The following is a 12216-nucleotide window of genomic DNA, read 5'->3' as shown; positions in this document are numbered from 1 at the left end:
ATGAAATAGCACAGATTGCCTCTACTCTCCTCTTTAAGGATCCCTGGACACAACAGACTGCAGCATGCAGTGCTGCATCTTGAGCCAACCATTCTGGCTGCTTGATGCAGGCAAGAGCATTGCATACTGGGACCTGTAGTATCGCTGGGCCACATATGTGTTGAGAGAGGCAGTCTGCATTGTGGAGCTATTCTTTGGGGAGCTCTGCTGAAAGCGTGTGAAGTTATCGGTACAGTTAACCCTTACAGTCAGGATAATGCAAGAATGCAAATAGGGAGTGTTGCAAGTGGGTAACCTCTGCTGGGCAGGAGATGCAAGAGCTGTCATTGCTGAATCTGGAGAATTCTGAGACCCGAAGCATTACATGCACTCCACAAAGTTCTGTGTCTGGCCAAATGTCTCTCTGTCGGGCTGTGGCTTGCCTCTGAAGAAGGCCTGGGGTTAAATTGGGGAGCCCCTAACTGACCTATGCCTCTCCCACTTCTTTTGCTTAACTTTTCAGTGCTGATCCCTGTGCTTTCGGGGCCCATTCTGGTTCCTGCATGTTAGCAGTGCAGTGTCATCCTGTGCATAGAGCCCAGATATTTGGGAGAACTAGTCTCTAAGCCTGGTTCTGACACTGCTGCACTGAGTGACCTTGGGCAGGTCTGTGCCTCAGTTTCTCCACCAGCAAAATGTGGGTAACTCTTGCCTGCTTCGCGTTGAGGTGAGGCTGTTTGGGAAGCGCCTCATGATCCTTGCAACGAAGGCAGGATGCGGGGCCATCAGACCAGTATCACTTCAGTTCAGGCTAGAGGCTCTTGGGGACAAAGCCCTTCTCCCCGTCCATCTGTGGTGGCAACTAAAATCACGTCCATCTCTCTCCTCAGTGTTTATATCCATCACCCACGTCCATCGCACCAAACCGCTGTGGAAGAAAAGCCCCTTCACTAACACATGGTGGACCCTAACTGTGGGTGTTGTGTGAGTATCATCAGGTGCTGAACAGCACAGGGAGGGGCAGGGGCTGCCATTACAGACTGCAGGGAGGGGCAGGGCCTGTCTTTGGTTCAGCCTTAACTCAGACACTTACCCCAGTACTGTCTGTACAAAGACTCCTATGAAATCCCTAAGCACGTTGGGAAACACGTTCAGCAGAGTGGGATTCAGGACACTGGGGCAGGTCCTAGTTTGATCCTGTCAGTGGAAGGGCACGTGCCTTGTATAATATTGCAGGAACAGGCATACTTGGGCCTGAGCCCTACATCACTAGTCCCAGGAGGCATGTGGGCACGTCTGAGCCTTGCTGTCTCCATTCATTGAATTAGGTTGCTGGGTCAGGTGATGCAGACGGCTCTGGATCTGAAGCTGTGGACAAACTTAGACTCTCCATTAACCTTTAACGATGTTCACATCTCCCTGGTCTCATGGCTCTTGGGTTTCCACTCTCTCATCCTCGTGGTAATTGTCAACGAGATCGTCAAACTCCACGAAATCCGGTAAGGAAGGGCAGTGGGAGGGGAGCCTGCCGACCTGTTCCACCCCAGCTCCTGGCCAGTTCTTGGGCTGAGATGATGCGTAAGAAACAGGATGGAGAATAATGTGGAATATATTGCCATGCCATTACGTAAGCAGCATGGGCGGGTTGCTCTGTGAGCTGCAGGACTTGCCCCTCTGCCCTAACATGCTGCTCTTCCTTTCTGCCCTCTCCAGGGTGCGGGTCCGTTACCAAAAGAGGCAGAAGCTGCAGTTTGAAACCAAACTGGGGATGAATTCTCCGTTTTGAACCCCGGCAGCAGGAGTCCTGTGGAGATGCCGCGCGGGGCGAGGGACGTATGGCCCCGTCCCCGCACAGCCTTGACCTGCGCGGCAAGAGTGATAGCGCTGGAGGCTTCGCAAGGCTTCCCTTACACACGCGGACCCGCCAGGGCTCCTAGCCAAGCAGCAACAGAACCTTAGAGAGAGGCCACTGCTGAAGCTGTGTCCAGGAGCAGGTTTGAGGCCCCTGACCCCATTGCAGCGCTCCAGGGGAGCGGGAGCTCTGGCTGCCCTGCAGGCTACTGTTCCTTTTATTTATTTATTTTTAGTACCGCGATGACACTGAAATGAAGCAATTTCCCCTTGCGGACTCTTCCTCCAGGAGCAGCTGTGTGTGTGCAGATCAGGGCCCTGGCATGGCTGCTGAGTCTGTTGGGAGAGGGAGGGGTTGATGGGGGAAATCCAGGGCTGCTGGTATAATCCCCATTGAAAACCCTCTTTCTGCCGTTTTGCCCTTTTGTTAAAGGATGTTGTTGTGTAGATGTGCCCTCCCCACCTCCTATCTTGGCGGCCCTTCCCGACGCTCTCCTGGGTCAGAGCCTCGAGTCTCCTGCTGTTCTGTGAGCACTACTGACTGGAAGCAGCTCTTCTCCAAAGCTGGCTCTGCTCAGGCTCCCCTGCCCCACACTGCATCATGGAAGCCTCCTAGTTTCTCTGGCTGCAGTCAGGCCTGCCCTCTAGTGGACGGTGGGCATACTTGCAGCACGACTGGAGAGTGGCATGGTCCAGATGCGGGCTGCTGGGGTCCCAAACTGTGGAAGTGGGGATGGAGGCAGGTCTTTAAGCAGAGTCTCTATTTGAATCTCATGATGGAGGCTCCCCTCCCCCCAGGGGCATTTCTAACAACTATCTGTATGAGATCCCAAGCCCTGCCTGCCTTCAGAGGGCAGGGAGTGCCCTTTGGGGACCGAGCCAAAGTGGTCCAGCTTTCATAATCTTCTCGGCCTGGCCAGCTCTCGTGCGTCGGGGGAGACTCCCTTAATGCCAGCCCCAAACAAGGCAGCTTTACAGTTGTCTCCCTCATGTGATGGTGGATTTCTAGTCTTTCACTGAGACTCGTGCAGATCACCCTCGCTGTGACCATCCTGCTTTGGCAGCACTGTCTGAGACCAGGGGCTGGGGGATGCATCTGGCTAAACTAAGCTGTCTGCCCCAGGCAGTGTCTGCAGCTGACTCTGAGTTCAGGGGCCCCCAGCCTTTCCGGGAAGCAGGTGTGTTTACAGGCAGGCCCAGCGACAGGATCTCCCTGCTGCTTGGAATTGTGAATGACAAGCAGGGCGGGAAATGGCTGCCTTCCCAGAAGTGTAATTCCCTCTGATCATGTCCTTTTGTACGAGTGTTTCGAAATATCCCCCTCCCCACAGCTATGTTTCCATTCCCCCCTTTGAGCACTGCCCTTGCAGCTTTTCCTCATGGCTTCTGGTTGTAGGAAAGTTGGTTCTTTAGGGGTTAGCTCTGCCATTCTGCTTCCCCACCTTCTGACCTACTTCAAGGGAACTCCCACGTGGACTGCATCCCTCTGAACTGGGAGAGAGCTTCATGTGAGGGCTTGTCTATCCCACGCCACACTGGTGCAAGTCATTATGTGCACTAGCACAGCACATTTGCACAGACTCAGGCTACAGCAGTGGTAAAAAGCCCCACTGCAGAGAAGCCTGGGGTTGCAGGAGCCACCTTGCACCTTTGCACAGAGCTGGTGCTAGCTCTGGCTACAGCCTGGAATGCGTGGGCCTGTTTAACAGACCACTCCCAGTGCTGATACTGAGCCAGTGATGGAATTTATTCCTTCCCAGGCTTGGAGACCAGACCAAGTCAGGCAAATCCTGGCTCCATCTGTGCTTCCATAGTAACTTCACAAAACACAGATGTCACCTTGGGCCTGGAGCAGAATAGTAGCTGTTGATCATTTTCTGACAGACGGGGAGGGTGGAGAACCCTAAGCCAGTTCCCTGTTGCTCCCCCTTGTAGGCCTTGTGTTTCAGTGAGAGCAGTAACAAAACCAAGGATGATGGACTCTAAGCAACATCCCCAAATCCCAATATCCCCAATAGGTACTGGGGGGAGAATGGGTGTGTGTGTGAGCACCACTGTCAACGTAAATACACTGGAATAGCTGGGGTATGGTTTTGTGAATGGGAGGGTGGCATTCTGCTCTGGCCCTTAGCAGTTTGTCACTGGAAGCATGAACTTGGTCAGATACAGTAAGTGAAGGAGGCTCTGCCTTTCCAATACAGTCTAGCAGGTGCCTTGGCTGTGTTGGGAAATTGTACCATGTTAGACACATGAACTGATAAGTGTGATGCTAAACATGACTTGGCAGCTAGTGTAGACAGGAACAAAGCATGTTTTTAAAATGTATTGGCCTGTTCCGGTGAATCCTGGGGTTCAGACATTTGAACACAACTGTACTTGTCCAGGTTGAAGGAAAAATCGTGTCTAATGTGTTAGTTAAAACATACTAGTAGACGCGATTGCCCAGTGTAGACAAGGCCTAAAGGGGGCAGCTGGAGGGAGCTAATTAGAGGACTTGGGAAAAAGATTAGAGTCTGCATCTCCAAGCTCATAGTTGCCAGGGGGGCATGGGATAACAACTCTAGATGGCTGGGAACTCTGATCAACGGCGATTAGGTAAAGCAGGGTTGTACTATGTGGTTCCAGCCTGAAATGTGACCGTGTAAAACCAGCCCCTTCGTACTCCAGTAGCTGGCTCTCTGCCTGTAGCCAGTCACATATGCTCATTTTACAGACTAGACTAAGCCTTCTATTATTTTTACTCCTTTTAGGCCTGCAGTGCTGACATAGCTCCAGGAGAGAGAGCTGGATTCTGCCTTGGCCAGACACTTATCTAAATTCCAGTTACAAAATTGGCGATGCCTGAGACAGCAAGAACCAAGCATGACTTTCAGATCTCAGGGTGAATTTGCAGGGTTAGCAGGTAGGAAAACCTCTCTTTACTTGCAAGCTGAGCTGATTTGAACAGGAGTCAGACACAAACATGAAACCTCCCACTGCCAGAGTCACACTTAAAGCCGCACAGCTCTGTTCTCAAGGATCTGAGATCTTAGCTTGTTTTTGTTTCCCCTGAAGTTTTATAGTGTGATTTTAAAGGCAGCAGCTGCCAAAGCTCAGAGCTGGCCAGCCTCTCTTCTAGAGGGGGCATGTCCTGTAGATTTCCTTTTCTGTGGTGATCACTCTGAAAATACTTCCCTCTTGCCACTCTCTCCCTCCGCGGCTAGACTCAGATGGAGCCAAAATGTTAGAAGAGTTGAGCCTTTTTGGTAGTCGCCTTTGCCTCTGTACAAGCCTTGTCACCTCACACTCCTTAGCCAACCAGGGTTTTGGAAAGGCATGAGTGCACGGCTTTGGAAAGGAATTTCCTACATCAAAATGTTTTTAAATGGTGTATATTTTATATTGAAAATTAAAATTTTTTGGATGTATGTAAAAATTTTTTTTGATTTGTATTAAAACTTGTAAATTGTATAAAAAAAACCCACAAGCACCCAATGTATGAATGGCAATAAATGATTGTCTGATACTGTGCAGCAGGGAGAGGGAGCTTGTTTTCAGTTGGCTGAGTGGATAGTAGTGAGAGCTTCCATGCTCTGTGGGGGAGGGGCTCTGTAGCTCGGTCCCCACAGAGAAACTGATTCATCTTGTAGTGGGAGGCAGTGTGGTCAAAGGAGCTTGGCACTTTGGGTTTCCATTCCTGGCTCTGCTGCTGACTCACAGTTTGCCCTTGGGCAAATCGCTTCATATCTGTGCGCCTCTGTTCTGCAGAATAACTATTTGCCTAGCATTTCTTGTTCCACTGGATCCCAGAGCACTGTACCAACTACAGCTGCAGTAATCAGTTACTCTAGTAATGAACTTGGGCAATCAGCTGTTGTGTTGTGAGGCTTAGTTAATGGCTGAAGCACTTTGGTGCTGGGTGAAAGGTGCTAGAGAAGAGCATTTTAGTGGTGTTGGAGTCAAGAGGGAGAAGGTGAAGGACTGGCTGGAGCTGAGTCAAGCGGGCACTGGGAAAAGTGAGACCAAGCAGGGTTGGGCTCTTGCCACCGTCTATGCACTGCTCAGCAAGACTGCAGCATTGTAACAATGCTGGACATGGATCTCAAAATGGGTTAGGGAGGAAGTATTTTCTTGCCTTGAAAATGTAGATAAGGCCCAGAGAAGATGTGACTTGTTTCATTGTTGCATGATAAGCCAGCATTAGATGGAGGAAAAGCCGCCAGGAGTTCTGGCTTCCAGCCCAGTGCTCTAACCATTACTCTGTGCCATCAGTTCCCTTACTTTTGACCACCCTACAGTGGTAACATGTAAGGTCAAATCTTAGTCTCACTGAAGTCAATGGCAGGATTTTGTCCCTGGAGCCACCCTCAGGGAGAGCAAGTGGACAATGGTATTAACACGAAAGAGACAACTGAGTCAATTAGGCAGAACTATCAAAGGGGAGAAAAGCCCCACTGTTTAATCGAATTAAGTCTTAATTGATGTTAGTGGAAAACAAACCGCATGATTAACACAAACAGTCCAGATGGTTTAAAATCTGTCAGTCTGGCGATTACGTGGACTATTTTTTCCCTAGCTCCCTGGCTGCAAGGAACAGGGGTTCGTTAGACACAGTCATGCCCATACATAATTTACACAGCATACAATATCTTTAAAATAAAGATCTAGAACTTGAAAAATAAGCATTCCTCTGAGAGAAAAACAAATCCCTAATTCCGTTATTGACTGTAAGAACAGCACGCTGCTGCCCCTGTGGTGGCTCAGAGTACTGCAGCTCTACCCCAGTGTGTCTCTTAGCCCTGTCCCTAGATAATGACACTTTGAAATCTGGTTAGTAAATATATAATCACATTTAAAATATATACATTTTGTCTTTTAAAAAAACATTTACAGTTTATCAACATTGAAAAAGTTGGACTAGTCCCAAGTCAACGCGTGGGATATGAAAACCCCTTTTAAAAAGATTTATTTTTAAACCTTTTTATAAAGTGCCACTGGTTGCAGCTATTTTTTAAAGTTCACTTTTGTAGCACTTGCCGTTTCACACACGGCCGTATTTCAGGCAACGTAAAGTACAAAGCTACTGACTAGCTAGGGCCAAGATGGGTTAGCGTCAAGTCTACAGCCCGACCTTGCCAACTGACAAGTTTTGTTTTTACATAGAAACCAGGTTGGCATGAATTCCATCTCCTGCCAGTAGGGATCATGGTTACCACACAAATGAGTAAGTCGCTGAGAGATGCATGGGCTGGGATGGGTGGATTTTACAAGGGGCTGCTCTCTTTCCAGTGCAGGGAGAGTTGAGGCTGTAAACAGTCTTAATAGTTTGAGGTGCAAGTTTCCCTGGGGGATGAGGAAGGCTGCTGCTTCCTTCGGTCACCTTCATAATTTAGCTTTAATTTTAAAAAGTTAGATTTGCTTGGTGGTTTTTGCAACAAATGACCCCTTAGTACAAAATGTGCAAATTTTCCCTTTTATTGCTCTGGTGCATTCATTAGTTTGGCATTTCAGGTGACCCCATACAGATCCTTCAAGAAAAATTTGTTCTTAAAGCAATCCAGCTATAACTGCTGCTAGGAATGAAAAAATTGAGGCTGCCATTCCTTTGCTTCAGCCCTGTCAATGTGGGTGAATCCAACTTCTATTTACAGTAGCTGTCAGGGAGCTAAAACTAACTTAGTGCAGTGAGGTCGTTTCTAGCTCCATTCTTCTAGAAGCTGGTCAGTGTTTAGTAGGGTTAAGAAGCAGCTTCACAGGTCCCCAAATGCTGCTAGCATTTAAAAAAAATCTTTGCTTCCAACTCAGCTTTGAGTCTTGTTCCAGGTCTATTTCCCTCCCTGCTTGGAGTTGGGCTAGAGTGGTCACATAGAAAGAAGAGAACGTGTTTGCCACAAAAAAACAACCTGTTCCTACCCAACTGACTGGATATGCAATACTGCAGAGGGTGTGGGTAGGGATCTCTTACAATCAGAGCCAGCAGAGGGCACCCTCCACTGTAGCAACATGCTCCACCCAGACTGCCACTGACTAGCCCAAAACATGCTCTTCCCAGTCTTTGGCTACCAGCCATTTAACCAGGAATGAATCCATGCAGGAAGCTTAAGGAGGGGGTCAGGTAGATCTTAATTTCCTGACAAAGCTGTTGTGAAGTGTTGAGCCTGTGTACTCCTTTATGGGGTACAGACTGTGCCAGCGCAGCTCCGAGGGCATTGCTGTGGGGATTTAAATCCACTTGGATTACACGCTGCCTTACAGTGACGTGCTTAAAAAGCACCAAATAAAGCAGGCAGGTTTCTTCTCACCCAGAGAGCTGCCAAGCTGCAACAAGTCCTGTCTTATTTCAGCAGCCGACAGGCCCTGCCGGGGCTGCGCATTAAGTGCTTGGCTCTGCTGTGCCTGCCCAAGGAGGTCCTCTCCCCCAATATGCTTTTGGCAGGGTTTAAATAATAAGAGGCAGGACTCAGCACTGGGGCTAGTGAGGAAAAGGCCCCTGAGGAAGCTTTGTGTAGAGGTCAGAGGAAGAGGAGCTCTTGGCAGCCGGCAGCTGAGCTCACTTCTTGGGGGAGCTGGACACAGGAGTGAGAGTTACTGCACTCACTCAAACTCTGCTGAGGGTGGAAAGGTGTAGTTGCCTCTTCCTTGTGCTCGTCTCCTGCAGCTGCAAAGGGACATATGGGAAATTCCCTGGGACTGGGCTGCTGGGTCTCCAGTCCATTGGGATGCCTCGAGTGGGCCAGGAAAGGTGAGGGAGGTGCACACTCCAAGCCCTAAAGTGCAGGAGGGAGAAAGATCAGAGCAGCTGTAGCGATCCCCGGGCAGAGAGGCATTAGCACAGCAACTGGGGATGAGTGGCAGGGGACCAAGTCTCAGTCCAGCATGGCGTCCAGCTGGTCAGCCAGGTCATCGAACATGTTGCTGATGTCTTCCAGGATGTTATTAGCCGAGTGCGTAGCCCCGTAGTGACTGAGAGGAAAAGAAAGAAAAGGCAGGATGGATAAGGCCATGTGACGAGTGAAGGCCTTGGTGCCCTCTGAAGCCAACAGTGCAAGGGGGCCCCAGTGCTTCCCCCAAACCAAGGGGTAGGTTGGACCCAACCACTGCTCAAGCCTTGCCCTGTGCACAGCCCAGGAATGGGGGTAGCCTGCATGGGCCCCACCGCGCAATGGAACCACGTTTTAACAGTGCTGTGACAGGGGTTGATGGGCCCTTGGCCCAGCCGTGGAGGAAGTTGAGAGAACCTGGCCCAAGTGTTTCTAGGCACTCTTGAGGAATATGTGGCTGAGGGATAATTTACCCACTCGGCCCTGCTCTCCCCCCAGGGCTGTTCCCTCACCTGTCCAACTCCTCGGCTGTTATTTTTTTCTCAGCAGCCTGCAGCGCAGCTGTCAGGGAGGAGTTGGTCTGTTCCAGTCTCTGCTGAGCCAGGGCTGCATCCGAAGCGACACTCAAAGGCTTCATAAAAATGGGCATCCCGCTGCTCAAGGCTGCCTTGTTGCCAATCTCCAGCTTCGATGGGCAGGCAACAGCCGTGGATCCTGCCACCTCTGGTGCCATCTCAGCAGTTGCCCAGGGGGCAATGGTATTCCGGGAGGGCTGCAGGACTTGCTGATAAATCGTTTTTGGCCCTGAAAATACCAGTTTTGTAGAAGCAACAGACATGTGCTTAGCTGATGCATCTGGAAGGGAACAGATAAAACCTAGTTCAGGCCTGGCCCCATGCAGGGTACATTGGCTCTGGGAGAGGAGACACCCAGCCCAGTCAGCTAGGACAAAGCCACTGTAAGCTCCTCTGCTGCTAAAGCGCCTCTCTCACCCCTGCATGTGCCAGCGCCTCTACACGCACATACTAGGAAGGGGTGTAGCTGACAGCTGCCGTACCCCTCCCACCTCCCCCGAGGAGGAGCTTTTAGTTCACTCTGAACACGAACGATATGTTGCATGTACCTGGCCCTACAGTGGAGGTCCTCAGGAGGACAGCACCTCCATGCAGCTCCCCAGGGCTGGCTGACTTCAGAGGAAGTGGAGGCTTTTTGATCCCCTTCTCCAGAGACAGGATGCTCTTCTCAATCTCAGCAATTCTGAATTCCACACTGTCGTCATCAAAAACGTCTCCGTTCCCCCCGGGCTCCGGCGCTGGGCCCGTGATGCTCACGGCTTGGGCCTGTGCATATTGTGGGGGCGGACTCACAAGAGCCTGGCTCTGGCCAGCCAAGCTGAACGCTTTTAGCAGAGTCTGTAGTGGCTCCCTCTCCTTGTACCTGGGCCTCCGCTTCACCGTGTCAGACTCGGTGAGGTTGAATTCCAGCACCTCCAACTCTTTCGCTGTGGTTCCTCCCAGCTCCTTCCCAGCAGGAGAGCAGGGAGGCCCCACACTGGCAGCTGTCGGGGAGCTGGACTCAGAGTCCAGGCTGGTAGCTTCTGCCTTGTGGTGCCCGGGAGGCTTTGGTCGCTGTTTGATGGTTAAGTTGCCTTCTTCTGCAAATGGAATGCACTCACTGGAGCTGTTCTGAGAGGACGACGACGACATCTCACAGTCCTCTGGGCCAGGTCTCAGCTCCTCCTCTGTGTCAGACTGGACGTCCTCCAGGCTGCTTTGCAAGGCCTCTGTCGTGGTGACGCTGGGTTCGCTAAACGTGCGTCGGCGGGGCCTGTTGCTCTCAAAGGCGTCTCTCTCATTATCCGAGAGCCTCGTGCTGCAGGAGCCTTCAGAGACCCTGGCTCCACAGGGCCGACCATCTGAGCCTGTACTAGAAACTAGCTCGTGATCTGGAGTTGTGGGCTTTTGTAACAGAAGAGGCTTTGGTGGACTCCCACCTACGGTGGGCACCTCAAGCATTGCAGCTTTGCTCTTCACTGTTTGGCTGCTGCTTGCATCGCTGATGCCCAGCCATGGTGAGGGAGCCACATCCACCGACTCTTGGGCAACAGTCGGTCTTCTCTCCGATTCCAGACCCTGCTCCCCCTCTGCCTCCACAGCCTGGGCACTGGAGACAGAGCTCAGGCGCTTGGGCGGAGGGGGTGGAGGCCCTTTCCTCTTTGCCCGGATGGCAAAGGACTGGCTGCGAACGACCTTGGTGTCTGACTGCAGATAGGTGCGTGGCACTTGGCTCCGTCCCGGGCGCCTGGTGAGGGTGGCGTAGGAGCCCAAGGTGCTAGTGGGTACCTCCTCCTTCTCATGCTCGCCATCCGACAGAGCGTAGCGGTTCAGGCTGTGAGAGCGCTTCTTGTACTTGAAGGTGTCTCCATTTTGCTGTTCTCCAGCCTGCCAGGAGCCCAGGGTGGCACCAGGCTTTGGAGACACGTATGGTGATTCCGTGCCACTGCAGTGGGAATGGAGATAGGAGAAAGCTTTCTGAGCTGATGACTGGAGATTGCTCCTCTGGGAAGAGGAGAACTGGGGGTACAGGTGTGCTGGGTTCTTCGGCTGCTCAGGAACACTGGGGGATTTCAAGGAGATGTGAGGATACATGAAGACGTAGGGTGCTGTGCCCTTATTGGGCATCTGGGGTGGGGTGCAGGGGGTTGCTGCTGGTAGAGAGTTGGATGGCTGTAACAGTGGAATGCTGCCTTTCTGAGCCACAGGCCTCTGGTACTGATCGGTCCCTTCGGGGAGGTTCCTCTCTTTCAGAGGGCTTCCCCCACACCCATTGGAGTAGCCATTCAGTCCCTCTTGGGCAGTCAGCTGGATAATAACCTTCCCGTAATTATCTTGGTTAGGTCTCCCTGGCAGAATGCCAGCGTTCTCCTTCTGTCGGGGCTGTGTGGAAGAGTGCTCGCTGCTGCCGCTGCCCAGGCTCTCCTGGGAATGGCTGGAGAGGATGGTCCTGGACAACATGTTGTCCTGAGAATGCCCTGACCCTCTGGAGCGCACTCCAATGCTCTCCTGACTCCGTGACATCCCCTGAGTGTTCTTCATGGGGAGCGTTTCCTGGCAGCTGTTGGACATGGCTGTTTGGAGCTCATAGCTCAGCTCGCTGTCCTGGAAGGTTATCATCTTGGGCGTGTGCGGAGACTGGGACTCTCCATTCTCAACAGACTCAATGGTGACTATGTCCAGGGCCCCAGGGATTTTGCGACTTGCCGGATTGGTTTCGGCTTGGTTCAAGTTCTTGCGGATGTCTGTCAGCTTCTTGACAGCCAGCATGATCTTCTTCTGGTGGCCTGCATATGGTACAGGAGTGAAAGGAGAGTTCAGTTTCCGTGGCCCACAGGAAGGACAATTGTGGTTTTAATGCTGCGGACCCTTGAGCACTAGCTATTACACTGAGACCTTTGCACACAGGATGCCTTCAGACCTTGCAGTTACCATGGTATGGGCTGGATTTTAGCCAGCATCATAGAGGGCAGAGGCTCCACCATTCTACACCTGACTGACAGATTTAGCTGCTTTCCACCCTCATGGCTGCT

General features: G+C 51.5%; 2 protein-coding genes across 2 annotated transcripts in view; one reads left to right on the top strand and one right to left on the bottom strand.

Annotated features, from left to right (window-relative positions):
- The window catches only part of TMEM94 (transmembrane protein 94), a 71838-nt gene extending 70073 nt beyond the window's left edge, over positions 1-1765 (top strand). Inside the window, exons 29-31 of the mRNA XM_065415590.1 lie at positions 870-963; positions 1308-1478; positions 1693-1765. Coding sequence (XP_065271662.1) covers positions 870-963; positions 1308-1478; positions 1693-1765 — 338 coding nt within the window. The remainder of the gene's footprint in view (positions 1-869; positions 964-1307; positions 1479-1692) is intronic.
- A 6910-nt stretch (positions 1766-8675) lies between these two features.
- CASKIN2 (CASK interacting protein 2) overlaps positions 8676-12216 on the bottom strand; it is a 70471-nt gene continuing 66930 nt past the window's right edge. The window contains exons 18-20 of the mRNA XM_065415755.1: positions 9754-11970; positions 9143-9485; positions 8676-8772 (exon numbers count right to left, since the gene is read on the bottom strand). Coding sequence (XP_065271827.1) covers positions 8676-8772; positions 9143-9485; positions 9754-11970 — 2657 coding nt within the window. The remainder of the gene's footprint in view (positions 8773-9142; positions 9486-9753; positions 11971-12216) is intronic.

Source organism: Emys orbicularis, chromosome 13, assembly GCF_028017835.1.
Source record: "Emys orbicularis isolate rEmyOrb1 chromosome 13, rEmyOrb1.hap1, whole genome shotgun sequence".
In the NCBI taxonomy this organism is placed as follows: Eukaryota; Metazoa; Chordata; order Testudines; family Emydidae; genus Emys; species Emys orbicularis.
This window is presented reverse-complemented; position numbering and strand designations above follow the sequence as displayed.